A 19,474-nucleotide genomic window follows, 5' to 3' on the forward strand; every position below is an offset into this window, starting at 1 on the left:
TTTCCATGCATGATTTTCTTCACCAGTGTTAAGAACTGGTTTAAAAAATATAAAGCAGAGTTTCTAAACAAACCTAAAACCTGCCAACAATGTACAAATTATGTTTAAGACTGTTAAAACACTATGATATTGTCTGCTAACAATTCCTTGTCCCAGAAAAATACAAGTATAACCATAAATAAATAAATGAACATCATTTGTTCAGAATTCAAGTGCCTTGGCTATTTAAAATATAAATTAGGCCAGACTAATGTTTTAAAGGCAAGCAAAGTATTTGTAACTAAAAAAACTCAGAAAAGATGCATATTAAGAATTTAGGCATGTTAAGAGCCATGCAGAAATCCCAAGGGGTTATAAATTAATAGTGCAGAAAATCGGGTCCCGTGAAGCTACATTAAATTAAAAAAAAATTAAATTAAAAAAAAGATTTAGAAAAAGCTGTAACTTCCTAACATCTTGGTACAGCAGACTGATTAGAGTCTTCCCCTTTATTGGCTAAGGAAAGAAAGAAAATGTCAGGAAGCTGGGCGCGGGGGTGGGGGGGCTTAGAAGTGACTACCATGCAAGTTTTTAACCCTGAGATTATAACATTACAGAAAATATCTTTATTCTCTATTTCAATATGTAAAGCAGTTAAACAGCAAATGAAAGGGGACACAGCCGCAGAGTGAGAAGAAATGGCTATGATTATCAGATAGTTTATAAGTTATGTAAGCAAATTTGAAAACTTAGGTGAAGTAGATAAACAGTCATAAGTTAAGAGAAAACAGCATTAAGTTTTAGAGAGGAAGGGTAGAAATTATTTTCAGAGAGCAGTATATATGAAAAATCTAGTAACTCATTTCAAAATGGAGGGGGAAAATCCTCTTTCATAGTGATAAAGGAAAGATAATTTATTCTTGCTTTAAAGTTAATATGCACAGCCTTCACAATAAAGCTATAAAACTCCAACATCCAGCTTGACTTGGTACTGTAGGCTGAAATCAAACTCCCAATCCCCTGCCTTGGTGCCAGATGCAGAAGTGCACCACCAAGCAGCAGAGCATCTTTTACTGACGGGGAAAAAAAAAAAAAAGAAAAAAGAAAAAAAAAAAGAAAAAGAAAATACATGTGCTATTCTTGGATGAATGTTACTCGTTTTGGGGACTCCCCCATGCATTGGTGGATTTTCCTTCCTTTCTTCACTCTTCCCCTGCCCTTGTTCTCTGGACTTGGAGAGAGAACTGACAGCAGCAGAAATGGTTCGTTCTAACTTTGTATACTTCCATTTGTTTTTATTTGAAATAAATAAGCTTATAAACGCATTCTCTTTGCTTTTATGGCCAAACTCTGAAACCAATAATACAATTTTACACCACTACTATAAAAGTCAAAAGTCTATACATCCCATAAGTAAATAATAACCTTCAAATCACATAGAAGCCAATGTTCAACTCCCAGTACCTAGCTTCTATGTCAGTACCAAGACAGGATATTGCAATTGAATCTTTCATTGCTTTTCCATTAAGACCAATTCTAAGATGTGCCTGGTTGAATTAAACCAATTTCAATAGTCACCACAGTATCTGGTATAAGTAAGCTACAAATCTTGTACATATATAAATAGTGCAATATTCTCTGTAATTCATCCTTAATTTTGTGTGTAACGTTGGAAGGACAAATGGACATTCTGTCACAGCATGTTTTGAAACACAATAAACAGTGTCCCTGTTATTACAGCTGATACATTTTAATAAATAATGACGGTCCCTGCACAGCAAAGCTTTGTGGGTGTCTCCATCGTCAATGTGTAAACTGAGTAGGCAGAGTCTAAAACTTTGAAACTAAGGTGGCAGAAGCAAGGAGAGAATGTGATAGGTGACCAGCCTAGAAATGTACTTTTGTTCACAATATCCTGGCTCATTATTTGACTCTGAAATATATTCTATATGAAGATCCATGCTTTCCTAAGCACTTTCAAAAGCCCCACAGACTTTGATGTGAATATTACTGCTCACCTAAGGCAATCTTTCCTTTATACACGAAGAGCCTGAGATCAGGTGTTTCAGTCTCCACAATTGTATGGTAAGGCTACAGTGAAATGACTGAGTTGGGGTTAGTTGCACACAGCTCAGAGCACTTGTTTCTGGACTTTCAATGCACATTTTCCACTATGTCATGGCACCTCTCACAGTCTCAGTGACACTTTCCTTATGCTACCTTAAACATGTCTTTGGTAAGACTATACATGGACTGACCCTGGGCTCCAACCTCATACGTAGCAATGAATAGCCTAGTAAGAGCACCAGTGGAAGGGGAAGCCCTTGGTCCTGCCAAGACTGAACCCCCAGTGAATGTGATTGTTGGGGGGAGGGCGGCAATGGGGGGAGGATGGGGAGGGGAACACCCATAGAGAAGGGGAGGGGGAGGGATGTTTGCCCGGAAACTGGGAAAGAGAATAACATTTGAAATGTAAATAAGAAATACTCAAGTTAATAAAGAAAAAAAGAAAAAAAATGTCTTTGGTAATTCTGGTGGATGCCAGTTATGGAGTCAGTCTGAAGCAACTTTAGTTAGGTGAATTTTTAGATCAAAGGTCAAAATTCTATACCCTTTGATTCCAAACAGATGCTAGTTTTAAAAATTTCTACTACAATAGTTTCAGATAGCAGGTAGAAAATAAAAGACTGACTACGATAAAAGTTAGGCACCAACAGATCGAAGACTTAGATAAAAGGTTTGGCTTTAGTACAAAGACGTTACAACAACTGGAACCTTAGGACGTAAGTAGTGTAGTGCTGAGTGAAAAACACTTCTGCCCTATTCATTACTTGGTATCTATCAATTACTTATGACTTTCTAAAAGAAACAGAAACAAAACTATCTATGTTAGAATTTGAAGGTAGTAAGTCACATGGTTTTTGGTAAAAAAGTTCCTGTCTGAACTTGGAAAAAGACAAGTTTCTATGGTACTTTATTAAATATAAATGAGTAAATCTACACCCAATTAAAATATCAAAATATATTACCCTCATGGAACAGTGTTTCATAATGGTATGGGTTTATGTTTTGTTTTTTAAATACAGCAACAAATGAGCCAGGAATGGTGGTACATGCCATTAATCCCAACACTTGGGAACATGGGAAGCAGAGGCAAGTGGATCTGTTTGAGGCCAGCCTGGTCTCCATAGTACTGAGTTCCAGGAAAGAGAGTTACAAAGAGAGAGACCCCATCTCAAAAACATAAACAAACAAACAAACAGACAAAGATAGCCAACATGTAGAATTAAATGAAGGTACAACATACCCAAACTTATGGGACACAATGAAAGCTGTGTTAAGAGGAAAACTCATAGCTCTGAGTGCCTGCAGAAAGAAACAGGAAAGAGCATATATCAGCAGCTTGAGAGCACACCTAAAAGCTCTAGAACAAAAAGAAGCAAATACACCCAGGAGGAGTAGAAGGCAGGAAATAATCAAACTCAGTAGATTTGATCAGTAGAATCAAACCAAGTAGAAACAAAAAGGACCATAGAAAGAATCAACAGAACCAAAAGTTGGTTCTTTGAGAAAATCAACAAGATAGATAAACCCTTAGCCAGAATAACGAGAGGACACAGAGAGTGTGTCCAAATTAACAAAATCAGAAATGAAAAGGGAGACATAACTACAGATTCAGAGGACATTCAAAAAATCATCAGATCTTACTACAAAAGCCTATATTCAACAAAACTTGAAAATCTGCAGGAAATGGACAATTTCCTAGACAAATACCAGGTACCGAAGTTAAATCAGATAACAGATAAACCATTTACACAACCCCATAACTCCTAAAGAAATAGAAGCAGTCATTAAAGGTCTCCCAACCAAAAAGAGCCCAGGTCCAGATGGGTTTAGTGCAGAATTCTATCAGACCTTCATATAAGACCTCATACCAATATTATCCAAACTATTCCACAAAATTGAAACAGATGGAGCACTACCGAATTCCTTCTATAAAGCCACAATTACTCTTATACCTAAACCACACAAAGACCCAACAAAGAAAGAGAACTTCAGACCAATTTCCCTTATGAATATCGATGTAAAAAATACTCAATAAAATTCTGGCAAACCAATCCAAGAGCACATCAAAACAATCATCCACCATGATCAAGTAGGCTTCATCCCAGGCATGGAGGGATGGTTTAATATATGAAAAAACCATCAACGTGATCCATTATATAAACAAACTGAAGAACAAAACCACATGATCATTTCATTAGATGCTGAGAAAGCATTTGACAAAATTCAACACCCTTCATGATAAAAAGTCCTGGAAAGAATAGAATTCAAGGCCCATACCTAAACATAGTAAAAAAGCCATATACAGCAAACCAGTTGCTAACATTAAACTAAATGGAAGAAACTTGAAGCAATCCCACTAAAATCAGGGACTGAACAAGGCTGCCCACTCTCTCCCTACTTATTCAATATAGTTCTTGAAGTTCTAGCCAGAGCAATCAGACAACAAAAAAGGAGGTCAAGGGATACAGATCGGAAAAGAAGAAGTCAAAATATCACTATTTGCAGATGATATGATAGTATATTTAAGTGATCCCAAAAGTTCCACCAGAGAACTACTAAAAGCTGATAAACAACTTCAGCAAAGTGGCTGGGTATAAAATTAACTCAAATAAATCAGTAGCCTTACTCTACACAAAAGAGAAACAAGCCGAGAAAGAAATTAGGGAAACGACACCCTTCATAATAGACCCAAATAATATAAAATACCTCGGTGTGACTTTAACCAAGCAAGTAAAAGATCTGTACAATAAGAACTTCAAGACACTGAAGAAAGAAATTGAAGAAGACCTCAGAAGGTGGAAAGATCTCCCATGCTCATGGATTGGCAGGATTAATATAGTAAAAATAGCCATTTTACCAAAAGCGATCTACAGATTCAATGCAATCCCCATCAAAATACCAATCCAATTCTTCAAAGAGTTAGACAGAACAATTTGCAAATTCATCTGGAATAACAAAAAACCCAGGATAGCTAAAACTATCCTCAACAATAAAAAAGGACTTCAGGGAATCACTATCCCTGAACTCAAGCAGTATTACAGAGCAATAGTGATAAAAACTGCATAGTATTGGTACAGAGACAGACAGATAGACCAATGGAACAGAATTGAAGACCAAAATGAACCCACACCCTATGGGCACTTGATTTTTTGACAAAGGAGCCAAAACCATCAATGGAAAAAAGATAGCATTTTCAGCAAATGGTGCTGGTTCAACTGGAGGTCAACATGTAGAAGAATGCAGATCGATCCATGCTTATCACCCTGTACAAAGCTTAAGTCCAAGTGGATCAAGGACCTCCACATCAAACCAGACACACTCAAACTAATAGAAGAAAAACTAGGGAAGCATCTGGAACACATGGGCACTGGAAAAAATTTCCTGAACAAAACACCAATGGCTTATGCTCTAAGATCAAGAATCGACAAATGGGATCTCATAAAACTGCAAAGCTTCTGTAAGGCAAAGGACACTGTGGTTAGGACAAAATGGCAACCAACAGATTGGGAAAAGATCTTTACCAATCCTACAACAGATAGAGCCTTATATCCAAAATATACAAAAGAACTCAAAAGAAGTTAGACCCATGCAGGGAGACAAATAACCCTATTAAAAAATGGGGTTCAGAGCTAAACAAAGGAATTCACAGCTGAGGAATGCCGAATGGCTGAAACACCTAAAGAAATGTTCAACATCTTTAGTCATAAGGAAATACAAATCAAAACAACCCTGAGATTCACCTCACACCAGTGAGAATGCTAAGATCAAAAAACTCAGGTGACAGCAAATGCTGGCGAGGATGTGGAGAGAAGAGAACACTCCTCCATTGTTGGTGGGGTTGCAGACTGGTACAACCATTCTGGAAATCAGTCTGGAGGTTCCTCAGAAAATTGGACATTGAACTGCCTGAGGATCCAGCTATACCTCTCTTGGGCATATACCCAAAGATGCCCCAACATATAAAAGACACGTGCTCCACTATGTTCCTTGGCCTTATTTATAATAGCCAGAAGCTGGAAAGAACCCAGATGCCCTTCAACAGAGGAATGGATACAGAAAATGTGGTACATCTACACAATGGAATATTACTCAGCTATCAAAAACAATGACTTTATGAAATTCATAGGCAAATGGTTGGAACTGGAAAATATCATCCTGAGTGAGCTAACCCAATCACAGAAAGACATACATGGTATGCACTCACTGATAAGTGGCTATTAGCCCAAATGCTTGAATTACCCTAGATGCCTAGAACAAATGAAACTCAAGATGGATGATCAAAATGTAATGCTTCACTCCTTCTTTAAAAGGGAACAAGAATACCCTTGGCAGGGAAGAGAGAGGCAAAATTAAAACAGAGACTGAAGGAACACCCATTCAGAGCCTGCCCCACATGTGGCCCATACATATACAGCCATCCCAATTAGACAAGATGGATGAAGCAAAGAAGTACAGACCGAGGACGTGTAGATCGCTCCTGAGAGACACAGCCAGAATACAGCAACTACAGAGGCGAATGCTAGCAGCAAACCACTGAACTGAGAAATGGGACCCCCGTTGATGGAATCAGAGAAAGAACTGGAAGAGCTTGAAGGGGCTCGAGACCCCATATGTACAACAATACAAGCAACTAGAGCTTCCAGGGACTAAGCCAGTACCTAAAGACTATACATGGACTGACCCTGGACTCTGACCTCATAGGTAGCAATGAATATCCGAGTAAGAGCACCAGTGGAAGGGGAAGGTTGGGAACCCCAGGGAGGGCGGCCAGGGGGGGAGGATGGGGAGGGGAACACCCATAAAGAAGGGAGGGGAGGGATTAGGGGGATGTTTGCCCGAGCAGGAAGGAATAGAAATGTAAATAAGAAATACTCAAGTTAATTAAAAAAAAAAAAAAAAAGGTGACCCAACAAGCAGATCTGTTGGAGGCCAGCCTGGCCTCCATAGTTCAAGGAAAGAGAGTTACACAGACAGACCCCTCTCAAAACATAAATAAACAAACAAACAAAGGTAGCCAACACGTAGAATTAAAAAGTGACCCAGGTGGTGTACATCTGTAATTCCAGGACTTAACAGGATGACACAGGCCAGCCTCAGTTTCCTCACAAGTTCCATGTTAGTCTCTATTCAGTCCCAGGACAGCAAGACTGTCCCAGGCAAGACAGGAGAGTGAAGGAGAGGAAGAACAGGGACAAAGATAGGTAACCGAATGCTGTGCTCAAAAGAATCTTACCTTTAAAGAAAATTAGAAGAAATAGTACAATTATTAAGCATTTATGGTTTTAGATAAAAGTTTTACTAAGTCACCTCATAATTTGAAACTTAAATCCATGATAAAAAAAGGAAGGTTATCAACCAAGCTTAGTAATGAATCACGGTAGGAACAAGGACTTTAACGCTCAGAGCTTTCTTACACAATGAACAGAAAGGTAAGTCAGTTAAAATGTGCGGCGTTAATGTTTTTTCATGAGTTATCCTTACTGTCAGCCGAAGCACAGGCTATGGTAATAGCTCAGGTAAGAAAGCTGAGTACAACTCTTTTATGAACAATCAAGCAAAAAGGTTAAACCTCAAGAGATGTGAACTGTTATCAACTATATAGCTCATCATAGACAGTCTGGAGAAAGCAAAGAATTACGGAGTAGCTAAATGCAGTGCTCCTGGGCGACTATCAGCTCAACTAATACATTCTAGAAGCACAGCCTGTGCATGGAAATTATGAAGTACAGACTTACAAGAATGTCATTAAAGCTCTTCAAGCTGGACAGCTACTCATCAGTATTTATATATCCTTTCTATACAGACTTGAGATAACAATGCATTTCTTTTACAATACTGTATAATTAGAAACAGTCCATATGAGTTTACTGCTTTTAAACAATTAGTATTTAGAAATTATCATGGTATCTTAACTATTCTACTAACCTTGAAAGGAAAGAAAAAAGATGAGATTTAATGATGCTTTTATCTTGGCAAAGAGCAGACAAATGAGGAATACATAATTTATTAATGGTGACCAAGAGCTAGCAAAAATTGGTATTCATCTGGAATAATAAACATACAATAGAGTTCTTATTAGGCACAGTAGTAATCATATCCACTATCGTACTTGTTTTAATCTTATCAATATACCAAGACAACTACAATTATCCATTTTGCAGTGTGGAACAGAGGTCAGACAGGCATAACAAAATATTAAGTTAGTAAGATGAAAGGTTAAAAGTAAATTAAGGTTTATTTGGCTCAAAAAGCCAAGCTCTGACTCAGAGCTACTTAAATCTCTGGGTGAACTTGCAGTGGCACAGGATTTGCGTAAGGCATTAGTCTATTCTCCTATATATCTTAAATCATCTACAGATGACTTATAACTTCAGATTCTATGTATGTGCATTGTAAATAGTTATCATAGTTCTCAGGAACATTAGTGAAGAACATTTGTTTATCATTGATTTACAGTTTCAATTTTTTAAAAATACTTAGGATTCCAAGGATGATGGGGTGCTGAAACTACAAATACAGAGGTCAGCTCTAACACTGTGCTAACTCATTCTGATATTTAAAATGATTACTTGTAATATAATAAGCCCTTCTGAGGGTCCTGGAACCATCCTCTTTCCATCGAGGGATGACTATTGCATTTTATAGAATATTACAGCAGATACTGTGGAATTCCACTTTGGTAATTTGCTGAGATATAGATTTAAATAACCTAGACATTCTAAGAGGTCTCTTTTAAAGAGCTTCCAAGTTCATGAAGTCATTTCCTGAGACCATCCTCTCTTTGGATGGGTATTTTGTGTTTTAATTCCTATATCCTGTAGAGCTTTGAATTTTAGTGAACAGGATGAGACTGTGAGGAGTGTTATGTTACAGAGCTGGCCTACATCATGGCATATGTTTAACCCCTATCATTTGAATGACTAAGCCTATGAGGGATCACCAAGACTCTGACTACTATGTTAAGCACCGTGACCCAAATTCCTTCCAAAAACCCCCAAATCAAACAACAACAAAAACAACAACCTCTAAAACAAAACCAAAACCAACAACAACAACAACAACAACAACAAACCCTAAGATACAAGTAGCAGAGATTCACAGACAGATGAATATACAGTATTAAAACTGTAGATTGCTTTACAGTTTCACATAAACCATGATGCCAAGTCAGGTCCAGAAAAATCCAACTATGCACATCTAACATCTTTTTTGTTCAGGTAATTTTAAAATTCAGAGTAGCCAGGCAACGTACTCTAGAAAACTTAATTTCACAAAATATATCCGGCCTCTCACCATTGTATTCCAATACTGCAACTACCCTAGAGATCGCTAACATTGTTAGTTCCTCAGACTTGAGGTACCACAGACATATCTAAGCGTGTGTTTCTCTATAGTACATCCCAAAGGGTCCTGTATGATGTAAGACTTATAAAGCCCATTAGAATTATCATAAGTGACTAAGATACCAATATCACTGAGTCTTAAAGACTTAATTGAGAAACAAAAAAAATGGTATTTCTCTTCACATATGACAGATGAATAAAAGAGGCCCCAAACCAATTTTGTATGAAAATTATTTCATTTAGCAAACCAAAACTAACTTTCATAATACAAGGTGGTGCTCTGACAACCAGTGTGGTAGATCTCTTTGTTCTTAATGAGTTTCCCCATGCAAGACCCTGTCTGTTCCCAGAAACTGAGAAATAACGACCAGACATCTAGCAAAAAAAACAGAGGCGTCATGGGCTTGGTTTCAGAATTTTGCACATTTAGCTTAATTGGGGCTAGTTTCTAAACTAGTACTAACAGTAGTGTTTAAACACACACACACACACACACACACACACACACACACACACACACACCCCAATTAGAATGTGTAATGTCTCAGAGAAAGAGCTTGTGGGAAGGGCACTATCTAGCTTGGATATAATTCTGGTTGCTACTCTAGCAGTCACTTGTCATACCAGGTGCTGGAGAAAGTCCTGCTACATTTGTTTTCAATGAGGAGACCACTAACTAGAACTTTCTAGTATTGTGTGAAAAGTGCTTTATAAACAAGCCTTTGAAGTTAATTGTGTCATCTTTTGAAGTGATGGCTCCACTTAGGGGAGTTTCCATCATTTTAATTGAAAATTTATTAATATAAGTTACCTTTTTAAATACAGTAAATAGAACAAGACTATTTGACTTCTAGGTCGTTTTTAAAATTTGTTACCACTACAGTTGTTGTATTTGTAAATATAATAAGAACAGGTGAATATAATAGAAATTCAGTACATATTAACATTTTTAAACTCTTGAATGTTAAGCTCAGGTAGGTTCCATTTGAACTTTGCCCCCCCCCCCTTTTTTTAAAAAAGGACACATATATAAATGTGTCTCTTCAGTTTTCTCCTTTCATTCAGAATTATCTTTCTGGAGAGGGAAAATTACAAAAAAGGAAGAGTGGAACTAAATAAACTATGTCTCCTATACTTCTTGTCCACTTACTCAAAACTTTAGATGAAGCCAGAAGTGTGTCCAGTACTATTCTGGTGGTCTGACTGCTATTTTTTAAGCCCTTTCTTCCAGATTAACTGTACTTTTCTTCCTGAAGTAAAAGGAAAGACCACGACGCTGAAGGTAGTTATCCTCCAATGGCTACTAAGGCAGTGTTGGAAGCTAATTAAACACCTGTAATTCTGAAAGAAAAGACATACAACAACAACAACAACAACAACAACAACAACAACAACAACAAAGACTCCTTCCTACAACTTACACAATTACAACTATTATAACTCTGTACAGAATTCAAAGACAGTATGGATCAAGTAAAAACTCCGAAATGATAAATTATATCCTATTGTCCCGGGACAACTAAGCTCTCAATGTTTACATACTATGGAAGTATGGACCATATAGAGCCATGAACTCTCACAATACAGTCTAAGAGATTTAATTTTTAAAGGGAAGAATTTTTTTAGAACAAGAAACGTTGAAAGGTAAAAATACACTTAATGAAAAAGGGAAACTTCTATGCATCTCACATTTGGGAATTATTCTATGAGTACAATTTTTAAAAACTGTTGAGTTAATAATCCTGGGGGGATAACATTTGAAATGTAAATAAATAAAATAACCATTAAGACAAACAAAAAAATTAAAAATGTCCTCACTTAACTGGAAAAAGAATTGTAATACAAACACAAAATAGAAATTCATGTTTCTCAATCTGTATGAATAAAAAAATGTTAAAAAGGAAATAACCCATAAATGGTAAGAAAACACAAAATGAAGAATCTTTTTCAGTCAATTCTTACTTTAAAAGTTGTGTGAGACAGGTTACATATTGCCTGGGGGGGGGGGAGGCATATGCCATGGTGTGTGTGTGTGAGACAGGTTACATATTTCTGGGGGAGGGGCATATGCCATGGTTTTTGTGTGAGACAGGTTACATATCACCTGGGGGTGCATATGTCATGGTGTGTGATAGGTATATATATATTGTCTGGGGGAGGGGCATAGGCCATGGTATGTGTGTGAGACAGGTTACATATTGTCTGGGGGTGAGTCTACTCCATGGTGTGTGTAGGATCAGAAGACAACGTCCCAATATTGCTTTCCTCTTTCTCTACACTGACTTTACCATACTGACAGGTAATTATGAATATGAAAGCACTTTCCATATTAAAACCATAAATCCATGAAAATCATAAATTATTCTAAGTTCTCTAATTCAGGGATACTCTGAATCATGTACTTTATTATCTTTTGATTCAGCATTTCCTATGCCTTTTATTCACTTATTTACTAAACTTAGACTAATTAAGCATGTAAGTTTCTAACTGATCGTGGTTTATTACAAAGCAGCAAGGTGAGAATAATGACTAAAACAGTCATTCTTTTTACACACTCATCATTATTTAACTTAATTAATGTCTGTACTTGATAGTATTTTACTTAAGCCTCTTGGACCTTTTATATTTGGAAGCTATGATAAATTCATTTTTATGGAAATCTGTAACAAAAAAAACCAAGGCTTGAAAATGCATCAGAAAGAGACCCAATAAGAATGGTGCCCTGTTCTGATCCTTTTCCATCAGTATAGCAAAGTTTAATGTGGAATTTTACTATAGAATTTAAGCCAGACAAAACAGTAGGAACGACAGTAATAATGTTTTTCAGTGTACATTGACCTTGAGACATAAATACAATAGAATATTTTTCATATCAAGTATAAAATATCACAGTTAAAAGACATCCACAAGGCTCCAGTTTGTAAATTTTATATCATTATCATGATCTTAAATGTGAACCCAGTGTGACACCAATCAATTAATTTTTACTGATTTCACAAAAAGTTGAAGTTTGTTTGTTTGTGTGTGTACCTATGTATCTGTTTCTGTTTAGGCTGGGTAATGTGTGTGGAAGACAAACATGAACTCTAGGTATCCAGGTCAGGTCATCAGGCTTGGCAGCCAAGTACCTTTACTCACTAAGCCATCTTGGCTCAAGGATAAAACTGGTAAGAGAGTGATTAAACCGAGATTTGTTTTGGCTTCTTGGTTCAAAAAAATATTGAAATTAATGTTATTCTGGATTTGTATTCACCTAACTATAATGCAAGTGCCAAGTGATTTAATTTAAAGGTTCTTAGAAATGTAATTGTTTATATTCATGATGTATAGAATTTCAGAATTTTCATCTTGCTGGTTTTCAGTACATTATTCAAATGCCAGGGAGCCACTCCTGAGAATAAGAATTCTCAATGGTAATCACTCAGGGAAAAGAGACTATTCCTACTTTATCTACAGAAGAGAAGACCATGAAGAAATTTACAATATAAAGTTAAGCTACATAAAAAGGTACAGTATTACAAAATGAAATTTCAAATATTGCTTTTTTGTAGACTCTCCTACTAGAAACACACTATCACCTATAACTGCCCATCCGTGCTTCCCTACCAGGACCAGTCATCTTGCTCTACTGCTCTGCTTTCTTCCTTCCAGAGGAGGGAAGCCATATACATCTGAACCAGGGAAGTCATCTACAGATTACATCAATTACCATGATGCCTTGGTAAGGTGGGAGTACAGCTCATAGGCAAAACACTTGCATAGCAGGAACCTGTCTCTGAAATGCTACTCTTCACAGATAAAATGATGACGCTGAATGTACGTGGAGAGTTTGTGACTGGTTATTTCACTTTCCTGTAATTTTGTTTTTCAGTGTACTTATGGAAACATATATTGGTATTTTTTTCTTTTGGCTCAATAATATCCCACTTAAAAATTGGAAGAAAATTTTTTCATTTTAGAGGTTAATGGAAATTATATTCACTTTTTCATATTTTTAAACATTGCTTCTATAAACACTAAAATAAAATCTATGTGGGAATGCATTTTCATTTTTCATAGGTGAAAATGGTTAAATCACATGTTTACTGTGTTAAATAATTGTATAACACACAAGTCTATTTTCCAAAGTGTGTGTATGTACACTTTTACGATGTCACCAACTTACGACAACGTCCTTCATTTAGGTTTACACTGTATTGGAGTGCATCGTACTGTATTGTATTATATTATGTTGACTGTATTGGTGGTACTAGCTGGCCACAATAATGCTTATTATACATCTGAAGTTCATCTTTCCTAATGAGAAACAACAACGAACATTTTTTAACAATTAAAAAAACACTTGCTCATTATACTGTCATAAAGAAAGAAAGGAACTATTTACCTCATAAGACTCTCAAATGTGAACACTCTCTCTATCATTTAGGTAGGTGCAGAACAATAAAGTACTTGTCTCTCCAGCTCTACACTTCCAACCAAGATGACAGTGGTACAGAGCAACAGAGCGATTTTCATCATTAAACTTTTCTCTGATAAAAGCAAGGCTTTTTAAAAAGTAAAACTGGAAAACCAATTAGCACTTGAAAAGTTTTCACTGTGGCAGAGAAACAGAAAGGGGCGATTATACGGCTAAGGATATACCTAAACTAAAGGGACTAAACAAAACAATGAGGACCCTTAAGAACACAACGATAACGATTATAGACGACTGTGATGCTTTCAGTCTTACTGTTAAGTAAGTGATTCTACTAAAATGGTAAGCCATTGCCAAAATAATCGGAACATTTTCAAGCTAGATTCTTAATAGGTTAAGAACATCTCCATGGAATTGGGACCACAGACATAAGCATCATGGATCGACAATAGGAAAACTTAATGGCTTGCAAACCAAGAGTCTGGCACTTGCTGTATGAGAAAGGCCTTATGCTTATAAATCTCCAATAACAGAAAACAAGACATCTTTACTCTTTTCCTCCTTTATGCAAAAAAGGTGTGACAATTGTGTTCTTCCAGTGTCTAGCAGGAGAGGCAGCCTGTGAGGCTGCCCACTGGTTAGGAAGCAGTAGGTGTATGTCAGATTCAGTGTAGTACTGTAGCTGCTACTTTACAGTCACTATACTCACTTAACATATTTTCAACAGGATTATTGTATTAAAAACAAATTCTTTGAAATTTGCTTATTTTTAGGTCTAGCCATATATGCCCTGGATTGCGACAAATTTCCAAAGAGCTGACCTTTTCTGCTGTTGTAGAGTGGCCATACTCAAAGAACATAGAAGATAATTATTATAGGAATGAAAGCTTGGTAAATGTAGGAGTTAAATACAGAAATCAAATTATCAGTTAAAAATTCTAAAATATGAAACAGATTATCTCCTGAAACCTAGTAAGTCCAATATAAGCCAAGTGTTTAGTGTACGTTAAATACTCCTTATTCCTTTCTTGATCAAAAGACAAAGTAGTCGTAAGTGATGATGTATCACAACTACTATGACTACTAAACTCAGCTTTGTAGGGCATTTGGTTTTTGCTGGCTTTAGCACATCCAATATACTAGCAAAGTAGGACAAGAGAATTGTCTGTCTGAACTTAAAAAAAAAATTCAGTGCTAAAATATAAAACAAATTTGCTTGTAAAACTAATAGACAAAGATACCCTTTCTTCATAACTTTTTAAAAAATGTCTAAATTTATATTTTATTACACACATTCCATTATCTTGAGTTAATTCATAGTATTTTGATAGGGATATAATATATGGATATTAAGTTAGTTAATAAATGACTATCCAATCAACTTTGTTAGCTCTTTCAGAAGTATATGAGAAAATATGTACTAATAAAATGACTAGTCAAGGCTTTATTATATGTGTAACTAGTCTTCTATGACAATTCATGGATTTTTATATAGTAGTTCAACTTAGATGATTCTGGAATAGAAAAAAATCCACACAGTATCAATTTATGCAAGTTTATTATGAAAAGAAATTTGACAAAATACCTTTAAGTGCTAAATACATATAAAACATTGAACAGTATTCCTATTCTTTCTCCCACCCACTCTTTTTTCTTTAAACAATGATATTACATTACAGCCCAAAATTTCACAGAATATCTTTGTTTTAAAAAAAGATGTTTTACTAACAAATATGCAGATGATTTAGAGTAGAGCTCATGAACATTAAAACTACATTTAAATCTCACTCCGGATCTTAATGACAAACTGTGGGATACAAAGTTAGGATATATAAAAGTAAATTTATAATATGATATACTCCACACATTTTTGATAAATACATTTTCCTGTATGGAAATAATTACTTTGCTTTATCATGATGTTCAGAAAAACATTGTCTAAGGAAACAGTGCTAACTTCCCTAACAATGGACACACGGATGTAACGACAGCAGTTACACAAACATTCCAGGGACATGAAAGCAAGCATATGCACTTTCTCAAGTAAGCTCTGACTAAGCCTCTTCCTCCTCATCACTACTGCTACTGTGAGTCAGAATCCATTCCCTGTAGGCCTTAATGTTCTGTAAGCATGGCAAAGGAAAAAGAAGCATAAAGGTTAGTTAAGTAGCAGGAAAAGATGTTAAAGTTATGAAATGTTAAGGTGTTAGAGTAATTTTAAAGCAGATTTTCATCTGGAATTCATGTTGTAATTGTGGATATAATACTTCTAACTTAACAGGCCTAAAGACAACTTCACATACAAAGTCATTTCAGACCTGGCTCTGTGTATCAATGAGGTGTTCTAAGAATATATTGATAATTCTACTTCTTTATAAGTCATTTAATTGGCTACTAGGGAGCAATGAAATAATATCCTGCTTTTTGGATAGAACGGCATGAAATGAATATATTTTATATTTAACTATAATGCATAAGCATATGTAATTTAGTCAAAACAGAACCTTCTTGTAGAAAAACAGAAAAAACAAGGAGAAACATCAGAAGGTAGAACATAACAGACACTTTCTAAAGCACTGGCGCTAAATCATCTAGATAAATCTAAGCAGATGACATTCCTAGTTTTTAAGACAGGGTCTCATTATCATAGGCTGACCTTAAACTTGCTATGTAGTTTCAGATGACCTTGAAATTCTGATTCTCCTGCCTCCACCTCCCACCTGTCTGGTTTATGTAGTGCTCAAGATAAAACTTAGGAGTTCTTGATTGCTATAGAACTTTACCCCTTTTATTTTATATTTTATTACATTGTATTTTAAGAACTGTGCTAAAAGTTGCAGTTTTATTTTAGAAAAGCACTATTACTATTAGAACAGCAACTAACTTTTTAACATCTATAAACAAATAATGCTAACTGTAAACACACTAAGACATCTTATAAATTCCTGTAAGTATTCAAGCTACTAACATGTTTAACACTCTTGCTGAAAATTATACAAGCTGACAAAGATCATGAGATTTTATTTACTGATACAGAACGTTTAGCAGAGGCTTGTCTACTAAAGATATGTTTCTTTAAATATGAAGAATAGAAATTCATAGTTTTAAATTCCAAAGAAATAAATTAATTAAGGTGTGGGATACACTTTCTTGTCACTGAAGTCCAATTATTAATCACAAGAAACTTTGAATATAATCTGTTCCTGGATAATGAAGACAGTAGATTTCTAAATTCTCCTCACTACAAATTCATATTTTGTAGCAAATGTATTAAAAAAGCTCTTGAGAAATATTCTTATTTTTTTAATTATGTTATGAAAACCATTCAACTTTCAGTATAGTAAAAAGTTAGTATGTTACTTCTTGTCTAGAAAGGGCAGGCAGATACTAGATAGAAATGATTCAACTGGATTAGACAGACAGGACAACTACAACTTTTCTGTCTGTCTTTGAAGAATAATAAACTCTCATAGTAGAGATTGCAGAACACGTCCTTAAGGGACAACCTCCCAAGTTATTACCAATTCTATCTCAATTTGCAAGGATTTTGGCACTTTAATAAGATGAAAAAATCAAGGTAAAAGTTACTTTACTAAATACTACACCTCTATGCTAGAGTTACATTTTAATATATTAAACAGGAGGTTCAGAGAAGATGTAAAGTACATTTAAAGCAATAATACCTACTCTATGTGCAGTAGTAGTAAAAGTTTCAAATTTTTATTCTGGTGATTTTAAACTTGAGAAGCTTCATGTTTCAATAGTTTATTATTATCATGAATATTTTTCAAACCTATAAAATACTGACTCCTTACTTTCAAGTATATAGCTTAATTTAATATTCCACACCAAGCCCACAGAAATGACCTTAAAATGGCATAACCTGGGATATGAGGTATTATTTCTACCATAATCTAAGTTTTAAAAGATGAGTTATCAAGTAACAAAGTTGTCAGAACTGACAAATCATTCTAGCCTCAGGCTATCTATTGTTACCAAACTATTTCCTTCTGAGAAGATACTGCTTGCTGTGAACTGTGCATCAAATCCCACACGGCTCTGCACAAACTAATCTGAGCATCCTCAAAGAATGCTTAAGAACCACAGATGATCAATAGTGGCAGTGTTCTCAAGTTTCATTTTCCCTTCCTTCATGAATAAATAAGAAATGAAGATTATATTTCATATAAAAACTAGTAGTGGTACGAAAGGCAGAAGAACCCCAAACAGAAACAAGCTAAGTGGGTAAGTATGTGCTACCAAGTCTAAAGGGCATATAAGGCACACTGGCTTTGCCAGATCTGTAATACTCAAAGCAGAACCAAGACTACTTTATGGAAAGATTAGACTGACTGATGCTTGTAACATAGGCTACCAACACAAAATTTTTTCTTTATGTTCAAAATACTGAAACAGCTGCACAGTTTGTAAAAGTTTAAGACTAAAATCTACTGTTGGCTTTCACTTGCAAAGTCATGCATTAACAGTTTTCACATCAAACTTTTTGATGCCTGTAAAAAAGAAAAAAAACTCATAGTAAATAAACGTACTAAGTAAATAAAAGTATAAATAAAGTTAAATAAGACAAATAAAAGCCTAATCTATCTTAAGGTATTGTGTAACTATTTTTAAACACCCTAAATTGTGAGATTGACTTTAGTTTGTAAAACATTTCTTCACTTGCCTGTAACATTTGATTTCCTGTACCATCGCGCAACCTGTAAGGTCTGATGACTCCATCTTCATTAAAGAACCTGGGAGGTCGTAAACTTTCTACTTCAGAAGTCTCTGTAGCTCTAAAAACAAAAATGAGATTACACATATATGTATGACATATATCTTCTTATATGTATATAAATACAGAAAGCTTAATTTTTACAATCTGCCCTTCTAGTTCAGGGAACATCAGGGAAAAAGAAATGGAAAGAATAATAAGAACTGGAATGCAAGGCATTCTGTCGCCTGTGGGACAGCCTCTCCTAGAATGGCTGTAAAAACAAGACTATGACCACCGTAGTATCAATGGACATCTTAATGTAGCAGGGAAAGATTTCTTGGGGTCCCCTCCTAGACAAAGAACTGGTGACTGCTGCAAGAAAATTAACCTCTCCAGAGATAAGCTCCCCCTATTGGTTGTCTACACAGAGTACTCAGCCTTAAAACCAGATACAAACAAAGAATGAGCAAATTGTATTTATATTTATTTGCATATAAATACATACATATGCCTGTAAAATACTGAAGGAAAAGTGGCTGTGAGCTTGAGAGTAGGGGCATAGGAGGAGCTTGCAGGAGGGTAGCTGGGGAGGGCTGGAGGAAAGGAAGTAATATGCTTCTATTTCTTTCAATTAAAAACATCAAAAACACTTTAAAACAGTAGAAAACAACTATGAAAATAATCTTAATAGTAAAATAATAAAAATAAAGACTAAAATGATCTTAGTTAAACAAGAACACCATATAACATATCGACTTTTAAATGCTTTTATGACATAAATAATGTAAATTTCCTAGAAAGAATTATAAAAAAAAAACTGTTAATTTCCTTGTAATAATAACCAGAAAATGGATTTTGTTTTGGTTTGTTTTAAAAATGGGAAGTGCATATTTGGCCAAAACCCACATGGATGTTCAATATCATATGCCATTAAGAAACTGCAACTTCAAATGT

General features: G+C 35.4%; 1 protein-coding gene across 1 annotated transcript in view; it reads right to left on the reverse strand.

Annotated features, from left to right (window-relative positions):
- Vps13a (vacuolar protein sorting 13 homolog A) overlaps positions 1-19,474 on the reverse strand; it is a 210,438-nt gene that overhangs the window by 5,914 nt on the left and 185,050 nt on the right. The window contains exon 68 of the mRNA XM_032891688.1: positions 18,488-18,599. Within this exon, the coding sequence (XP_032747579.1) occupies positions 18,488-18,599 (112 nt within the window). The remainder of the gene's footprint in view (positions 1-18,487; positions 18,600-19,474) is intronic.

Source organism: Rattus rattus, chromosome 2 (assembly GCF_011064425.1).
Source record: "Rattus rattus isolate New Zealand chromosome 2, Rrattus_CSIRO_v1, whole genome shotgun sequence".
Classification (NCBI taxonomy): Eukaryota; Metazoa; Chordata; class Mammalia; order Rodentia; family Muridae; genus Rattus; species Rattus rattus.